Source organism: Chrysemys picta, chromosome 6 (assembly GCF_011386835.1).
Source record: "Chrysemys picta bellii isolate R12L10 chromosome 6, ASM1138683v2, whole genome shotgun sequence".
Taxonomy (NCBI): domain Eukaryota; kingdom Metazoa; phylum Chordata; order Testudines; family Emydidae; genus Chrysemys; species Chrysemys picta.
In genome coordinates this window covers 91,102,137-91,120,309 of record NC_088796.1, presented here as the reverse complement: position 1 = coordinate 91,120,309, position 18,173 = coordinate 91,102,137, and the positions used below count along the sequence as shown (strand labels likewise).

General features: G+C 40.4%; 1 protein-coding gene across 5 annotated transcripts in view; it reads left to right on the top strand.

Moving 5' to 3' along the window:
- Positions 1 to 13,426, top strand: part of JAK2 (Janus kinase 2) — a 140,365-nt gene extending 126,939 nt beyond the window's left edge. For all 5 annotated transcript variants that reach the window (XM_005296794.5, XM_024103351.3, XM_005296793.5 and 2 more), the window contains 4 exons: positions 773 to 945; positions 3,162 to 3,279; positions 6,072 to 6,185; positions 9,538 to 13,426. In XM_005296794.5, coding sequence (XP_005296851.2) covers positions 773 to 945; positions 3,162 to 3,279; positions 6,072 to 6,185; positions 9,538 to 9,645 — 513 coding nt within the window. In that variant the 3' untranslated portion in view covers positions 9,646 to 13,426. The remainder of the gene's footprint in view (positions 1 to 772; positions 946 to 3,161; positions 3,280 to 6,071; positions 6,186 to 9,537) is intronic.
- Positions 13,427 to 18,173: the final 4,747 nt, after the last annotated feature.

Sequence of the window (18,173 nt, the reverse complement as noted above, 5' to 3'; positions counted from 1 at the left end):
TAAGCACAGGACCCACCAAGATAGAGGAGGAACTTTGTCACAGCAGTGACAAAAGGAATAGGCACCATAGCCAAACTGCTTGCTCCTGTAGGAGGTTTGACATCTAGGGGCAGCAACAACAGAAAGGATGTCTTATTCAAGGCAGCATTGGTCATAGGTTGTCCCTACTCAGAGTATGAGAGTGAATGTTTGTGATGGTGAGTGCTAGTGGGGATGTGAGGAAGATCACACAGGTTGTGGGGATCAAAAAGGATGATAAAATAGAGCTGGATAGTGCAAGCAAAGGAGAGAAAGGGAAGCAGAGCCAAGATTGGCAGTCAGACAGGGCTGGCTTGGTTGGCACTTGGTGTTATCATGCCAGAAACTTAGCCTGGCTTTCATTCTCCCTGGGCTAACGGCTGGAGGTCTGCTAGCACAGCATGTTTGGTCCCGGAGAGGGAAATACAGGAGCTGCCCTTCTCAATAAGCTAGGAGTAATGTTGCTGGGCTCAGAGGAGGGTCCAATCCAGCTCCCCTCGGCGAAGGAAATTTACTGCACCTTGAAGCATTAAGAAGCTCTCTCCAAAAAAGATAGGCATTCAGACAAAAAAGCTTGCTAGTTTTCTGTATTTGGTTTAAACTCTCTGAACCAAATTCACCACTGCCATAGACCAATATGACTGTATTTAAATTGATGAAATTACAGCCACTTATGCCAGTGCTAAATTTGGCCCTGTATCTCTATTGAGTTTTAATAACAATTATTTAATTTGTGTATTATCTTTACCCTTAGGGCATGGAGTATCTGGGCACAAAAAGGTACATTCACCGGGATCTAGCAACGAGAAACATCTTAGTGGAGAATGAGAACAGAGTTAAAATTGGGGACTTTGGACTGACAAAAGTCCTGCCACAAGACAAAGAATACTACAAAGTGAAAGAGCCTGGAGAAAGCCCTATATTTTGGTGAGTTTTCATTTGCTTCATGAAACAAGGCCGGGTGTTTGTAGTGCACAGAGCTGGATTTTATTGCACTGAAAGATACTAATATTTTTGTTTGTTTGTGGAGTCTAAAAGGCAAAGTCCGTAGCTTTGGCTCAGCATAAAACGTCACGCACAGGATTTTAGTTACTGTATAGAAATGTGGATATTTTCAAGCTGCTCTCATGAAGTAGTTGTTAATCTGTGTATTCTAGCTGGGTTTTTTTTAATTCTCTAATACAATAACTCCTCACTTAACGTTGTAGTTATGTTCCTGAAAAATGCGACTTTAAGTGAAACGATGTTCAGCTAATCCAATTTCCCCATAAGAATTTATGTAAAGGGGGGCGGGGGGGCTAGGTTCCAGGGGAATTTTTTTTGCCAGACAAAAGGCATTATATACATTTTAAACAATTTTAAAGAAGCAATTTAATACTACACTCATCACTGCTGAGTATGAAGCTTGGTTGAGGTGGTGGAGTCAGAGAGTGGAAGAGGATGGATTGTTCGGCTGCTCCTTTTGCTGTTCTTGCAAGCACTGGAACTGACTTTGCTGGGGACAGGAGGCTCAACCCTCGGCCCATCCACTCCACTCCTTCCCCCAAGCCACCACCCTTGATCCGCCTCTCCTCCCCCTTTACTTCGCATGCTGTGTCCTCACTCCTCCCACCTCCCTCCTCTCCCTTCTGAATGCTGCAAGCCAGCTGATTGCCGCAGGCAGGAGGCAGGGGAGGGAGGGGGGAGGCGCGCCAAGTCCTTGCTCCTCCCCCCTGCTCTCCTGCCCGGGGCAATCAGATGGCTTGCGGGTGTTCAGGAGGCAGAGGAGGGAGGGGGAGCCTGGGCGCTGAATCCTTGCTCCTCCCTCCTGCCTGCTAAATGCTGCAAGCCAGCTGATTGCCGCAGGCAGGGGGATGAGGGGGAATGTGCTGATCTGTGGGGTCTGCTGGCGGGTGGGAAGCGCTGCGGTGGGGAGGGTGTAGGGAGGCTAACAGCTGTGGAGAAAGCAGGCAGTCAAACAAGGTAATAGTGGAGCATTGCACAACTTTAAATGAGCATGTTCCCTAATTGGAGTTACTGTATTGATCAGCAAAGGTGCTAAAAGGTTGAAAAGTTTAAAGGAATGTGAAGAATGTTCTCCAAAGAAACCCATCTCAGTGGACTCTCCCTCCTGGATTTGCAGTTCTTGTAACCAGATAGAAGTTCTCACTGGCTTTAAAGTTTTCAGCCTTTGAGGTACTTGTAGGTTGAGCATTCATATCTGCCTGCCTGATATCTTAGACAGCCTCTTGCATACCAAGGTCCATGTCTTCTGACCACATTCAGCAGAGTTTCTCCCTGGACAGTGAGAGCAGAAGCTAATGTTCTGGTGAGGGATGAGTTTTCAGAGTATGTCTAAGTCATCCAGAGTCTCCAGGACACTCTGCAAAATCCTCCTCTTTGATAACACTTTTCTGTAATAATCAGATAGATGCTTTTAAAAAAATAATCTAGAAGCAGTGTCTCCTTATAACTAGGGAAGGGAAAAGCGAAGACTCTGTGCAGCCATTATGATACTATGGAGATGGGGACCATAGGAAATCCTAATATAGATGCATGTTTATGTGAAAGAGCTTAATTTACTTGTACTCTTGAGCAGAGTGCATGCTATTTACATGAGCTGTACTTGTCAGCTTTAAGCACTCTAGAAATGTTATACTCTAAAGAAGAGAGTTGAGAATATGTGTTCAACATACATAGATATTAGATTCTTGAGTACAGGGGCAGGAGGGCTTAAATGAGAACAGAGTCAGTTGGCATGAGCCAAAGCACAATGACATTGATGGAAAGACGCTCGTTGATGTCAATAGCCTTGGGTCAGGCTCTTCACACTAGAGGGTTTTTTGTGTTGTTCATCATATTGTATAAGTAAGGCAGTTATGATAAAGCATTCTGAGTACACCGCTATAGAAACAGAAATCAGGACGATTTAAATAATTTTTTAAGAAGTAAAATAAAGCATAGATACAAGTGATGGTAATATAATAAAATGCAGAGGTATTAAAGTCTGTAAACATGTAATAAGAAAATCTACTCATGACATGTTTTAGGTTTGTCAAATTAAGATGCCTTAATCCTAAAAAAAAAAAGAAAGGTGCAGAAGAATGTCCCTTTTTTCCTTCTATATTAACTTTGCTGATGTTTCCCATGACTTTTTGATACAGGTATGCTCCAGAATCTCTGACAGAGAGCAAGTTTTCTGTGGCCTCTGACGTGTGGAGCTTTGGCGTGGTCCTGTATGAACTCTTCACATATATTGAAAAGAGCAAAAGCCCTCCAGCGGTCAGTGCATAGTTACAGCTTTCTGAAGTTCCTTCTCTCATGAGCTTAACTAAAGATTTAGATCATACATAGATCTAAATCGATCGTTATTTACCGTTCCTTTTATGCTGAGAATTGGATTTTCGTAATGCAGCATGCAGTTATAGGATGAAATATACTGAAAACCCACTAGTACCAAGGCATAAAATGTTAATTGGGGTAAAAAATTATCTGACATCTGTAAAAGCCGTAGCCATACTAGGGTTCATAACTGTATGAAACAGTTTTAAAATACTCAAATGTCAGACTTTCCCATACTAAAGCCTCAAGTATGACTGACGCATCTTAATACTATTTGCAACCATTTCTAAGACCCTTCTTAGCTACAGCATTACACTGGGAGCTCATGTTCCATTGGTTGCCTACCATGACCCCTTAAATCTTTTTCAGAGTCACTGCTTTCCATGATACAGTACCTCATCTTATAAATATGACCTGTATTCTTTGTTTCTAGATGGTATGACTTTACGTTTGATTGTGTTAAAATACATGGTGTTCACATGAGTCCACCTTACCAAGCAATCCAAATTGAGTGTATAACTGTCCCCAATCATTATTTACCAATCCCCCAACTTTCGTGTCATCTACAAATTTTACCAGCAATAATTTTATATTTTCTTTCAATCATCAATAAACCGATTAAATAGCAGTGGGCTGAGCACAGATCCCTATAGGAGCCCACTAAAAACTCCCCCATTGGATTAGTCCCCCATTTACCATTAATTTTTGTAGTCTATCAGTTAACCGGCTTTTAATCCATTTATATAGGCTACGTTGATTTTGTATAGTGCTAATTTTTTGTCCGAACATCATGCGCAACTAAGCCAGATGCCTTACAGAAGATTGTCTGTTATGTCTACACATTTACCTTTACCAACCACATGTGATTTCATCAAAAAACTATATTACATGTTGTGACGGGTTGGATCACAGAAACCCCCTTGGGAGCTGCCACCAGATGTGCAAAGACTACCCCTGCTTCTGTTTTCCCTGCCAGCTCAGGACTCCAGCACCCTGTCTTGCTGAGCCAGACACTCCTGTTTGGCTCCAGACAAAGATCCAGGGTCTGAATCACTTGTCCCCAAAGCTGCAAGTTTACCCGAAAACAGCTCACAGTAGTGTGCTTGTCTTTAGCACTCAGATGCCCAACTCCCAATGGGGTCTAAACCCAGATAAATCCGTTTTACCCTGCATAAAGTTTATGCAGGGCAAACTCATAAATTGTTCGCCCTCTATAACACTGATAGAGAGATATGCACAGATGCTTGCTCCCCCAGGTATTAATACATACTCTGAGTGAATTACTAAATAGAAAGTGATTTTATTAAATACAGACAGTAGGATTTAAGTGGTTCAAAGTAGTAACAGACAGAACAAAGTAAGTCACCAAGCAAAATAAAATAAAATGCGCAGATCTATGCCTAATCAAACTGAATACAGATAATTTCCTCACCAGTTCCAGAGTGCTCCCTTTTACAGGCTAAGCTCCTTTTAGCCTGGGTCCAGCAATCACTCACATCCCCTGTAGTTACTGTCCTTTGTTTCAGTCTCCTTCAAGTATCCTTGGGGGGGGGGGGGTGGAGAGGCTCCTTCTTTAGCCAGCTGAAGACAAAATGGAGGGGTCTCCCACAGGTTTAAGTAGACTCTCTCTTGTGGGTGGAGACCTCCCTCCTATGCAAAGCCCAGCTCCAAGATGGAGTTTTGGAGTCACCTGGGCAAGTCACATGCCCCTGCATGACTCAGTCTTTGCAGGCCAACGCCATTGTCCACATGGCATCTTGCATGTCTCCAGGAAGACTTCTCATGTGGATTGGAGCATTCCAAGATGCATTGTTCCCTAAGTGTCTCCTGATCAGGTACTTAACCTGGCAAATTCCTTCCTAAAGAAGCTGACCAAATGCCTCACAAAGCTTACTTAGAAATCAGGCAAGCATACAGCCCATATTCTTAACCTCGAGTAGAAAATGATATATATGTACAAATAGGATGAATAGATATAGTAGACCATAACCCTTACGGAGATATGTTACATGGCACAGGCAGCACAAAACATATTCCAGTTATGTCATACGTACATTTATAAGCACCCCCTCCCCATAAAGCCTTATGGGGTACACTGTCACACATGTGTTTGACGAGACCTATTTTCCACAAAACCATGTTGATTGGCATTAATTATGCTACTATCCTTTAAATTCTTTACTGATTGTGTCCCTTACCAGCTTTTCCATGATTTTGCTTGGGGTTGATGTGAAGCTAACTAGCCTACAATGACCTTAGTCATCCTGTTTTACCCTATTTAAATATCAGCATGACATTAACCATCTTCCAGTCCTCTGGAACTTCTCCAGTGTTCCAAGATTTGTTAAAATATAATATTAATGCTTCAGAGAGATCCTCAGCCAAGTCTTTTAATACTCTGGGCTGCACACTGACTTTAAATTTAAAAATGTTTAACTTTAAATAGTTGCTGTTTAATCTCATCCCTAGTTACTGATGGAATAAAAAGTATTTCATTGTCACTCTAAGATATGAAGACATCATCCTGGTTCTTTCGGAATACAGAATAGAAATATTTATTAAATATTTCTGCCTTATCTGCATCATAATTACTGCCTTTATCTAGTTTATCCTTATCTAGAGTATCCTTAACGCTATTGTCATAGATTTTTCAAAACCAAAAAAAAATTCACTTCAAAGTGTTACAAAGTATAATAACTTTTACATGAATAAAAGTTGGCTTTGTGTTTCAGGAATTCATGCGCATGATTGGTAATGATAAACAAGGACAGATGATTGTATTCCATTTGATAGAGCTTTTGAAGAACAATGGACGGCTGCCGAGACCAGATGGATGTCCTGATGAGGTATTACAATTAATTTTTTTTGTCTTAACACTGGATCAGCCAGGGGGAATATATAGTAAATATAAGCTCTCTGTTCTGTGATGACTGGGTTATTGAAGAAACATCACTTACACAGGATGCATAGTCAAACACTGTAGAACATTGTGCTGCTATTTTATGGTAGTTATAAGACCAAGTAATTATCAAACGTTCAGCTCCTGCTTCTTAATATGGCAATCTGTCAATAACCTAGATGTAAAAATGTTGCTGAATATCTCTGGATAGGTTACCTGTGACCTATTATAATAGATGCACAAGCAGACTTAAGTTCAGAATTGCAAATTTAATAAGGCCCAGACAGTCTATTAATGTATCTGGCTGGCATCTTGTAATATTAAAGGAAAAAACTATTAATGCAACCTTCAAACTGAAACATTTAAATCTCAGAAAGTCAAGAAATGTAGAAGTTCTAGTGGTCACAGTCACATTAACTTGGCTGCATTGCACATAGAAATTTTACAACATAAATAGGTAGCTCAATGTGTTACCATTGTAACCTGAAAAATAGGAATAGAGAATACTACATATTATTAGCATCCTAGTTAAGATTTCAACAGTATCATTAAACTTTGCATTTCGTGACTCTTGTGACTTTAACTATACAACCTTATTATTAAACAGGTTTTTTGCATTTAATTTCCAGATTTAAAAAAAAAGCTTGTGTTTTGATTGATTATTTCTCTTCCCACAGCAAACTTAGGAATGCACATACTTGTTAGGGAGGAGTCTGGCCTAATTCTGCAAAGATTTACGTACCTGCTTAACTCTAAATACATGAGTAGTCCCATGGGGGAGTAGTCAGTGGAACTCTGTTCATGTACGTAAAGTTAAGAATGTGCATAATTCTTGATAGGATTGAGCCTTGTATTGTAATTGTTAGATTTATACACACATTAAAAATAAATGTTCAGAAGTGGCTTCTGAATTTGTGCTTGCATTTTTGTGTGTGTAACTGTTTTTGCATGCAAAACCCTTATCTGAGAACACAAACTCATCATGTATTTTGCCAGATGTCTTAGAAATATTCTAGTTATATATATATTTTAATTGCTTCTATTTTTGTAACCTTCCACTTCTTAAGCCAGGCTATCACAATTCAAACTGTTCAGGCCTCAAGGGAAGAAGGAAAAAATTCATTAAATTTTTAGAATTTTCTCCAACTTATCTCAAAAATAATGTCAACATTTCAAGGTCAAGTATTATATAACCTACCAGAGCACGATGCAAGTGCTTTTTCACAGTGAGAAACTGTGATTCTCTCCCATTTAGCCCCCTGATGGATTACAAGCTATTTTTTTTTTTAAAGGAATGTTTCTAACTCTATTTGGAAATGGGTCCAGGGTCTTCAGTGCTTCGAGGATCTACCCAACTTTTTTCCCACAAACTCAAAGCCCTGCTATTATAATCACTCCTCTGGTAGAGCAAAGCTAGATGCCCTCACTCACTGCTTCTGCTTCCATGAATCAAAGAAAGTGATTAGTGAGACATGAGCTGATCATTCAGTCTCTGCAGCACTGTGACCCATAGGCGCCAACTCTGTCGGTGCTCCAGGTCTGGAGCACCCACGGGGAAAAATTAGTGGCAGACAAGCTCCCTTCTCTCCCCCCCTGCCCCCCGAGTGTGCCGCGTCCCTGCTCCTCTGCCTACCTCCCAGTGTTTCTCCCCCGGCCGCCACCAAACAGATGTTTGCACACTGGGGGGGCGGAGCAGGAACATGGCGTGCTCAGGGGAGGAGGCGGTGCGGGGATTTGGGGAAGAGGTTGGAATGAGGCCGGGGCCGGGGCAGAGTGGGGGTCGAGCACCCATGGAAAACAAGGGAAGTCGGCGCCTAGTGTGACACTCCTCCCCCCCACGCCCATTGCTCAGAAGCAAAAGACTAATTCAGATCCCCTTCCAGCAGCTACTACACTGTGACAGACCCGGTCCAAGTATTTAAAACCAGTTGAAGTTTCTATGTATGTAATACTAATTCTTCTTTGAGTAGCATCCCTCTGGGTGCTCCACTTCAGGTGCACATGTATCCCACACACCTTTGATCGGAGATTTTCATTAGCAGTGTCGGTTTGACCCACACGTGCGCTGCTGGTATCCTTGTGCCCCACACCAAAGCTATATCAGGCTGCATAGGTGAACATCCTCAGTTCCTTCTCAAACGTTTCTGCCTGACATGGAGCTTAAGTATTGTGAGTGCCTCAGCTGGTTGCTGAGTTCGTTTAGTTTAGGTTAGTTAGGGGTTTGTTTGTTTTTAAGTAGTAGTGGCTCTTTGAGCTGTGGTCAAGTGAAAAATTTTCTAAGTTAATTACTTGTTGTTGAAATATTCTTTAATTTCCTCTGAAGAAATCCTCCCTGTGAGGGGCGTGTCCAGCTCACTGAGGTTTAAATGTTGCCTCACATGTAGAAAGGCTTTCCCTGTCAGCAATGAACCCTCTAAGTACGTTCTCTGTCTGGGAGAGTCACACATCCCACAGAAGTGTCACTGCTATTTAGCCCTCAAGTCCAAGGCACAGAAGAATTGGGAAATCAAGCTCCATCTTAATGATGGAGCACTCCTTTCACCCCGTTAGATAGGACTAAATCATTTCATAAATCTCCTAGACTGTTTATTTCCTTTGCAGATAGCTCTAAAGGATGTGCTATTTCTACCCAAAGACAAATGAAATGGATTTCTGGGTGTATTATAGCTTGTTACAAGGCTGCCAGCATTCCACCCCTTACGGTCGTGTCAGCTCCGCTCACTTGACGAGATCATAGTCTACATCTATGGCTCTACTTTAAAATGTCCCAGTATCTGACGTCTGCAGAGCTGCTACATGGTTTTTGGTACATACCTTCTCCAGGCACTGCGCCTTAGTCAGTGCCTCTAGAGCTGATGTGGCAGTTGGCAATGCAGTTCTTTCCTCTGTGCTGGACTCTGTTCTGAAACTCTCTCCTGCTTCTGGCGCACCCCCAGGGACACTACTCGAAGAAGACAGAGGGGTTACTCACGCTGTGTAGTAACTATAGTTCTTCGAGACTGTGGCCCTATGGGTGCTTCTTTACCCACCCTCTTTCCCCTCTGCTTCAAAGTTTCCTTCTGAGGCTTGGTGGTGTAGAAAGAACTGAGGGTGGTTTGCCTGCACAGCCTGCTATAGCCTCAGTTCAGGGTACAAGGATGCATGTGTGAGCTACATGGACGCTGCTAATGAAAACCTCTGATCAAAGGCCCGTGAGGTGCATCCACATCTGAAGTGGAGCACCTGTAGGGACACACATCTTGAAGAACTATAGTTACTGCACAGGGTGAGTAACCTCTCTTTTCTGATGTCTTCCCCAGATTTATGTCATCATGACAGAATGCTGGAACAATAACGTAAGCCAGCGTCCCTCCTTTAGGGAGCTTGCGGTGCGAGTGGATCATATAAGGGGCAACATGGGTGGATAAGAGAACTGAAGTTTGTTCAGAGGACATATTGGAACACAGAACAAAGTCTGCCCTTTGGGTTGCTGTGGATTATACACATCCATCCATCTGTCTTTAGTGTGGGCAAAACATGTGTGCAAATATCCTATCAGAACCTGCAAACTGTGAGGAATTCTGTTCATTTTCTTCATCAGGATACATTTGCTACTACAAGGACATGACAATGAAATACTTTAATAGAAAGTGGATTATTTTTCTAAACCGTGTCCTAATATGTGGTCAATTAGCATCACCAGTATTTGCCTTACTTGGCAATGCAAAAAAAGAGTGACTTACCACTTTGGTAGGGCTTTTAGGGAGATGAAAAGACTGAATGCATTTCCTTGCCAAGATGGAGATGCACAGAATATATTTTTAGTGTTTTCACACTGAATGTATAGCAACTTGGCATTCTGTGTAGTGTGTTGCACAAGGGCTTGTGCTTTATTAATATAGTTTTATAATTTCATTGTCAATGAAGAATTGGCTTCTCTGTAGAACAAATTGAAGGAGGTTAGATAATTTACTAAGCAACTGTCAATGTGCCTGTTTGAGTCCATTATTAGCCAGCGATACATGCAGAGGTATATGTTAGGCTGTTGTGTGATGTACTGTAAATATTTTTAGGGAAAGGGAACAAATATTTAGTTCTATTTGTACAGCAACCCCTCTCCCCCCAAAAAAGTTAAATTGAAATGGACAAGCATAAAAACAGCACAATCTATTTTCCTACTTTCCCCCTATGTATCTGTTGTGGATGTGTTGGGTTCTCTCCACATTTTCTAAAAATACAGGCAGCAAGTGGAATTGAAGCTGCTTCAGATAAAGCAATGATTTCAGTGGGCCACTTCTGAGAATGAGAATGCTAAACACGTAATTAACTTTATTACATGCTGCTCTTTTGTCTGTCTGACTTTGTAACCTTCATGTGATGATGAATTTAACTATAAATAAGGATTCTGCTTTGGGGGTTGAACTAAAAATAGAAAATACCTCCAAATCCACAATTCAGTATTAGGATTAACAATGCCCTTCTGCCCCCACTCCCAAAAAGGAGTTTACAACAAAACTAGCAGCCATCTTACCAGGACTGCATGCTGATGGAGTTGTACCATCCCATCCCCAATTTCTTTCCTTTGATAAAACCCCCAGGTTTGGGAGAAGGAAATATCAGTGAGATTTCCCGTGCAGAAATTCCTCCACATCAGTCTGAGGTTTAGGAACCAGGATTTGCCACCCTGCAAACAGGCCCAGGCCCCACCCTCAGAATTCTGTGGGATCTGCATGAAGCCAGAACTACCTGCACAGAGTCCCTGTATCATGGCTCGGTACTTCCAGTAGTTCTGGCCTCAGTCCCTTTAACATATGTCAAGGAGCTGTCAAGAAAAGATAAATACAGCTCCAGGCTCAAATGCCCTTTCTGAGGGACCCATGCACTCCTTCTCCATGGTCCATTGCAGACCCACATAGAAGGGGTATACAATCTGTTGAGGTTAACTGAGGCCCCTTACCCTGTGAGGGAAGGAAGACCTGTGTATGGAGTGTCCCCTACATGTATATTTCTTGGGGGCACGATCCCCATTATCTCTAGCTGTAAGTCAGTGAATGTAGTGTTTTCTAATTCAAGCCATATGATCCTACTTGTTCTCTTAAAATACAGTAAATTGTAAACTAAATTTAACTCTAACTTGCCTTGTTAGACTTTGTTTGTTCAACTTTGTTTTTGTTGAGCAAATCTCATTTTAGGAGCACCACAACTCAACCTTTGTTCTTAGTTCTAGATTTCTAGTCAAGTGGAATGTTCATTTTTAAACAAATTGACAGCAAATCAGAGACACAGGAAAATTATTCACAAACATTAAGGGGCACAATAGTGCTGTCATAATGTAAATCTTATAGGAAGATTGTTTTTAAAAAGTACCTCAATTCTAACAATGCTTACCCAGTGTTCAGCTTAGCCCGGTGCCAGTCGGAGAATGTTTTGTGCCACTATGGGACACTCCTGCAGGTTTTACACAGGCAAGTCTTATGTTGACCAAAACCAGGGAGATTTTGCCAAGGGTAAGAAGTGCAGGATCAGGCCTTCTGTTTTGGAAATTATTTTACCAATAATTTATGCTTCTTTTGTCACAATGTTTGAAACACTTAGAGCGTTTTTTAAAAAGTAACTTCACCGTATATTTTTCAAGTGCATTTTTTCAAATCAGTACCTGTTGTTGCATTTCTGTACATTGTTTTGGACTTGATTTTAAAATAAGTTGTGCAAAAGATGTCTTTGCATTTGTAGAGTCTTAACTTTGTATGGTGAGTTTTGTCGGGGTTTTGTTTTGTTTTGTTTTTTTGGTAACCAAACAAAATATTCTATCTTTACAAGCATTAAACAGCATTATTGCTGGGATGATAAATGCAGAAATCTAAAATTGCAGTGTATGACACTCAGTAACCCATATGGGTGGGATCCATGAAAGTACATAAGCACCTAAATCCCAGACTTAGGTGCCTACGTCCCTGGTTTAGGCACTTAAAGTCCCAGTTTTGGCTCCACTGTGATTCAAAAAATCCTGCCAAACTCTGTAGGCACATGAACTCACTCGACACTGAAGTTTTTTAGAGTAAAAGTTCCCTAGGCACGTATGTTTCTTCTTTTGGCCATGTGCTGCCTCATTCTAGCTGACCAGATGCCTGTCTCCTATCTGAGGCCAAGAGTGATTCACAAACCAGGGAAAGATAGGCATTCAGATACCTAAGTTATGTGCAGGGCCTGATCCAGTAGGCAGGCTCAGAGCTTACTTATCAGATCAAGCCCCATTTGAAATCTAAGTACTGGAGCCAGGGTCACGAACCTAGGATGTTCTGAGTCCAGTCCCCCAGTTCCAAGCATCATTATTTATCAACAGTGCAATAGGAAAGAGCGAGGGAGCCTTACCTCAGACTGTCCCATAGCCCAGTGGTTAGAGGCATTCTAATAACTGGGCTATGGGAGACCCCTGTTCAAATTCTTTCTCCCCTTCTGGCAGAGGGGGGGGATTGAACCTGGGTCTCCCACACCCTAGGTGAGTGCTCTAACCACTGGCTGAGAAGTTATACAGTGGGTGCCACCCTGCCATCACCATCATTATCTGTGGAGCAAGGCGGGTGCCTAACTGACTCCCTCAAGAAACACCTTAGGCGCCTATGCCATCTAACTCCAGGTAGCCGGTTCCTGTTAATGGATTGTTACATAGACATAGGTGCCTCCCTGCAACCTGGATTTAGGTGCCTATCTCCAAGAGAGGGTGGGGCAGAGCTTAGTACAGACATCTCTAGTTGGTAGCTCCCACTGGCTAGCTTAGGGGGCTCTCTGCCAAGTATGCTAGCTTTTGTGGCTTGCTCTCTGAGGCACCTGTCTCTCCCCAGTTGATTGTATAGGTGCCTAACTCACCTAACTGCTTGGTGGATCGCAGTGGTGTTCCTGTAATTTTCTAGGCGCTAAAAAATGAGTGTGACGCTCAGCGTTGCAACACCTAAGTCCCTTCATTGATCCCACCGTAGGTTTCCAATATTTAATAGACACAGAATATAGCTTGTTTATGTAAAAATCTCAGGGACGTTTGTGTAATGCAATGAAGAGATCTTCCATACTGCTATTGTTTTCAAGTGAATAAAAGCCCTTTGCTTGTTCTAGTACAGTATGTCTGATTTCATACTCTTTGATTTCATAAGTGTAGTGTTAGAACTTACAAGTTTTGAAGTTCTGTATTTTATTAAAAACATATTTTAAAAACATCTGTTTTTTTACTTTTTTATATTCCATTTTACTTTTTAGAGAAAAGCTACAAATTCACATCAAACTTTGTTTGTTCAGTTGGACAGGGGTAAATTAATCTATTGTAATAGTTGTCTGTATTAAAGGCTTGATCCTGCAAGTTTTTGAGCATCTTGTAATCCGTGAAATCATTAGGAGCTAGCAGTGATTAGCACCTTCAGGAGTTATGCAACACCTTGCAAGATTGAGAACTCACGGACAAAAAAATTGATTCAGACAGAAAAAAAAAAACCTTTCACAAATATAACTGTTCTGTTGGTTTTAAAGAGGATACAAATGCAGTGACTTTGCTGGACTTGTTAATGCCAAATGTAGTAACTTTTAAAATCAATTCACTTCACGTTAGTTCCTATTAGTTACTGTAGCTCTGTATATACTCTATTTTCTTTTATATTATACAGTCTTTGCATTAACAGATAAGCCATAATTATTTTACTTTCTTCAGTTGGCATTCAGTTTGTCACATTTTCTTGTTATTTATAATGCTGTGATTTGTTGTGAAAAAGTGCTCTGTCCTACCCGTACATGACTGCTGCTATAGAGTAAAGTGAAATTTTTATTACAGCTACTGCTTTTCAGATTTTTATATTTAAAGAAAAATCATTTTAATATAAATGGAGTATATATTGTAAAAAGTCTTTACAAACACAAATGTGTTTTTATTTCTAAATATAATACTGGTCTGTGGTCCACTAATTGTGAATATATTTAGCTTCAAAATTCATTCTTAAGCATGTTCCAACAGTCCATGTAATAAGCAACAGGAATGAATTTTCATAAAGCTATGACCTAATCAGAAAACAGAGAAATTAGCAGCTAATGAGAGTTTGGACAAATCACAGTATCTAAGAAACGCTTCCATAGTTTTCAGACACCGATTACTGTATATCCCTATGAATATAACTGTACCAACATATTTCAAAAAGTATTAAAATGATTTTAAAAAAATCAGTTTCTTCTAGTTTTTGCATATAGCTTTATAACAACCTCCTCCCACCAACTACCCTTGATAACTGTAGGGGAAGATAAGAAGTATCCTAAGTATTTATTTGAGCCAGTACGGCTATGATGGAATGTGAAAAGGAGAAAAAATACATAAAGTTTACCTGAGAGCAGGATCAGAGACATGAGATAGTGTTTGGCAATCAAAATTAGATGTCAAAGTATTGAGAAGGGGTGTGCATGATGACAGAGGCCAAAAAGAGATTGGAGACTCCTATCAGACAGCTGAGGAGGATATTACACATTTCATGGAAAGACAAAACAAATGTGAGAGTAAGGGAGCTGGCAGCAGGACATGCTAGAAAATATCTTCAAAGAAAGAAGGCTCAGGTAGTTGGGACATGTACATAGTCTGGAAGATGGGAGACATGCTAAGCAAGCGCTGAATTGGATACCTGAGGGAAGAAAGAGAAAGCACGGATGGCCAAGGAAGAATTGGTAGAAGACAGTGACAGAGGATATTGAATGTGCGGGCATCAGCTGGGATGAAGTACCACAACTAGCAAGCACCTGTAATCAGTGGAGGAGCTGGACTACCGTTTGTGTCAGCAGCACAGGAGGAACTAAGGTAGGAAAGGAAGGAGTGAACTACTACTGTAGTGGTCAGCCCAGGAGCTCACAATCAGAACAGCCTGAGTATAATCAAGGAAGCTCCCTCCTCTGCCGTAGGATTGATCTATTTAAACAAAAACAGGAAGTTGAGCAAAAGAGTGGGGAATTAGAAGCCATTCAGCTTGCAAATGGGTGGTGATCTCTGTCCCAGGTTCCAGAAGACTATCCTGAGCAGGCTTGGCTCAGAGACTTTTGAGTCGAGGAGCTTGTAAATCGGGTCCTGAGGTAAGGGCTTCTGGAACTGTTTGTTACAAAATTTCCTTCCATGAGATACTTATTTTTAAATGTGTTTGTTTCTTTTGGCTCCCTGGCCCAGAATGTATGTAGAGAATGTATGTTGTCCCAGTTAGGGGGAAATTAGGTGGGGTTTACCCACAGTGCCAACCCCAGCCACGAGGTGGCATACTGGGACAAATACTAATTGAAAAAGTTACTTTAAAGTGTACGGTGATTTAAGGTAAAGTAGCGTATGCAAACTAATTATGTGCACTGAGCATGCCATACCATTTGAAATATTTTTTTCTTTGCTAATGTAGTTACTTCAACTTTTATATTCCCTGCCTTAAATATAAATTCTCCCTTGTTGCATATATGGCCTGACAAGACTTGAAGATGCATGAATTCTCAAAATAGATTGCATAAGGTGAAATTCAGTTCTGTGCAGAGGATCAACATGAGGCCTAAGTGAACTAACTGCCAAGACAAAGTGATATTAAAGGAATATTCAGATATTGGATCCAAACTTAGCTTTTGTAACACAAGCTTTAGAAATGTTTCCATTAAAGTGCTTGTTTTAAATAAATATTTTCTTGCAGTGTTTGGATTCCAAGCACTGTAGCAACTTTGCAAGTACATGAGAACCTGAATGTTAAATGGACTAGAAAACGGAACACAGACATGAAATTTGAGTATTTTAATTGTCCAAGATCAAAGAAATGTATAAAGTAACTAAATGCTGTAACAAAATAGTACATTGCTGCCAAGATTTTCAAATGTGTGTGCCTAAACTTCAACTTCAAGAAAGCATCTCTATTCAGGAAAGGTGCTTAAGCGTGTGCTTAAAGTTAACTGTGTGCTTATGTGCTGTCCTGAATCAAGACCTTATTTGCTCGCCTTTCAAATGTGTTCAACACCCAGCCTCTCAGGCTACCTACAATTAGGCTTCTAACCCCTTAAGTTACCTTTTTAAATCTTGACCTTAATTTTAAAAATTCTATTTTAATCATCTAATGTGGTAATAGCATAAAGAAATTATCTTTAGTTGTTCTTACATTGATAAGTAAGATGGTAGGAGATGACAAACCCCAATAAGAATTGGTATGTCGGAGTACCAGAATGTTAGTTCTAAAATTTTAAAGGGACATGGTCAGGCTGTTAAAATAAGCAGAGAATGGACTCTAATCTGAAACATTTTGATTTGAATTACTTCAATATTTTTTATTATAAGATTTCCTGTAATTCTGAATTGGTGTATATGAAAATGAAGTTATTACTACTCTACTGTCCAGTGACAAAGAGTTAGTGATTAGGTTATTCCAAACTCTGCATTTCCACACTTTTCAATATCTGACTTGTGGTGTTTTTGTGTAGAGTTGCTTTTGAGTTCCTGGCTTTCAGACATGTTTTTTTTTAAACGTTCAATATGTATTTACAATTTTAAGTTAAATGTTCAAGAGGAAAATACCGTAACACTTCAGCTTTAATGACTTGTCTGTGTGTAACCTATTCCCAATCACTTGTAAATATGTATCTGTAGTGAAACATGTCTAAACAACCATTCAACTAACCCAACAAAAATCAGTTGCTTAACAGATTGTTTTAAACAAAGGTGAAGTAGAATTATACTCAGTATCTTAGTCATCCTTGATCCTGAGAGAACCCTGGTAAGAATGCCTCACACTCTTGTAACAAATGTGTGTGCATGGAAAGGATAAATTCAATAATGTATAGTATTCATTAATTTGTGAGTGAATTTTAATCAATTCAGTACTTACATTACAGTTGGTTTACTTTCACCCTTCAAAGACTATTCACAAAGTGCCAGGATAATAGTGAAAGATAAACTGCAGCACCTCCTGCCTTGGTTAAGCCGTAAATATTCCTTGCTTGTGTTGGGAAGTCTCTTTCCACTTAATGCTTATGGTAAATTTCATCGTGAGACAGATTTCCTTTTATTTTTCATATCTTCACTGGCTATAATGTTAATGTATATGGCTGTCTGCAACCCTGAATGTTAAGAAAGTTCAAACAGAAAATTCCAATGGTTTGGTCCAAGAGTTAGCTTAGCCCACCTGAATTACACCTTTACACCATGAGATGCAGGAGCTGGCAGAAAGAGGAAAGGTAGCTCACCTGTGTGCCTAGGTGGATGTGCACCAACAAACCTGAAAGGCAGTTCTGGAACAAGGAACAGGTATGTCACTTACTCTGCTTGTTTGTAGATATATAGAGTGCAGCTTTTCCTCAGTTTTTCTCTTTACAAGTTTAGCAGAGAAAATGTTCTGTCAAGATGGATGGTACATACAGAGCAATTTTCAAATGATCATAATTTAATCAAACTAGAATAATTTTTCTCAAAGCACTTATAGAGAATAGCCTGTACCAAATTTCTTGTCAAATTTCAGCTCTCTGCTATAGCTGTTTCTGCAGTAGAACTGCTAAGTGTGAAATTGAGGAAGAATTTTCTCCCCCCTTGCTCCCAATCAAAATTAAGGGAGGCGTTTCTCCTCAAACTCTACCCCTTCTCCTTTATTAGATGCTAAGTCTAGAAAAACTCAGCTCGAAACTTGAAAAATTAATTGAGTGACAGGAAACAGGGTTTAGAATGGGAAAAAAAATATGCACCCTTAACAGGCAGTGGGAGCTACAGTGAACACACAACACTATCACTCAGTTACCCTTCCTAGAGCACCTCTCATTCACTGCAGCTATGTATAGTAGAAGAAAAGCATATTTAACAGTTAGTGCTATAAATTGCCATCCCATTGAAATGTAAATGTTATGAAAGCTAAAGGATGATAATATCCACATTTAACAGCTGTTTTACCCATCCTCTTTTTAAAATACTGTGGAGTTTTCACTCTATCAGTAA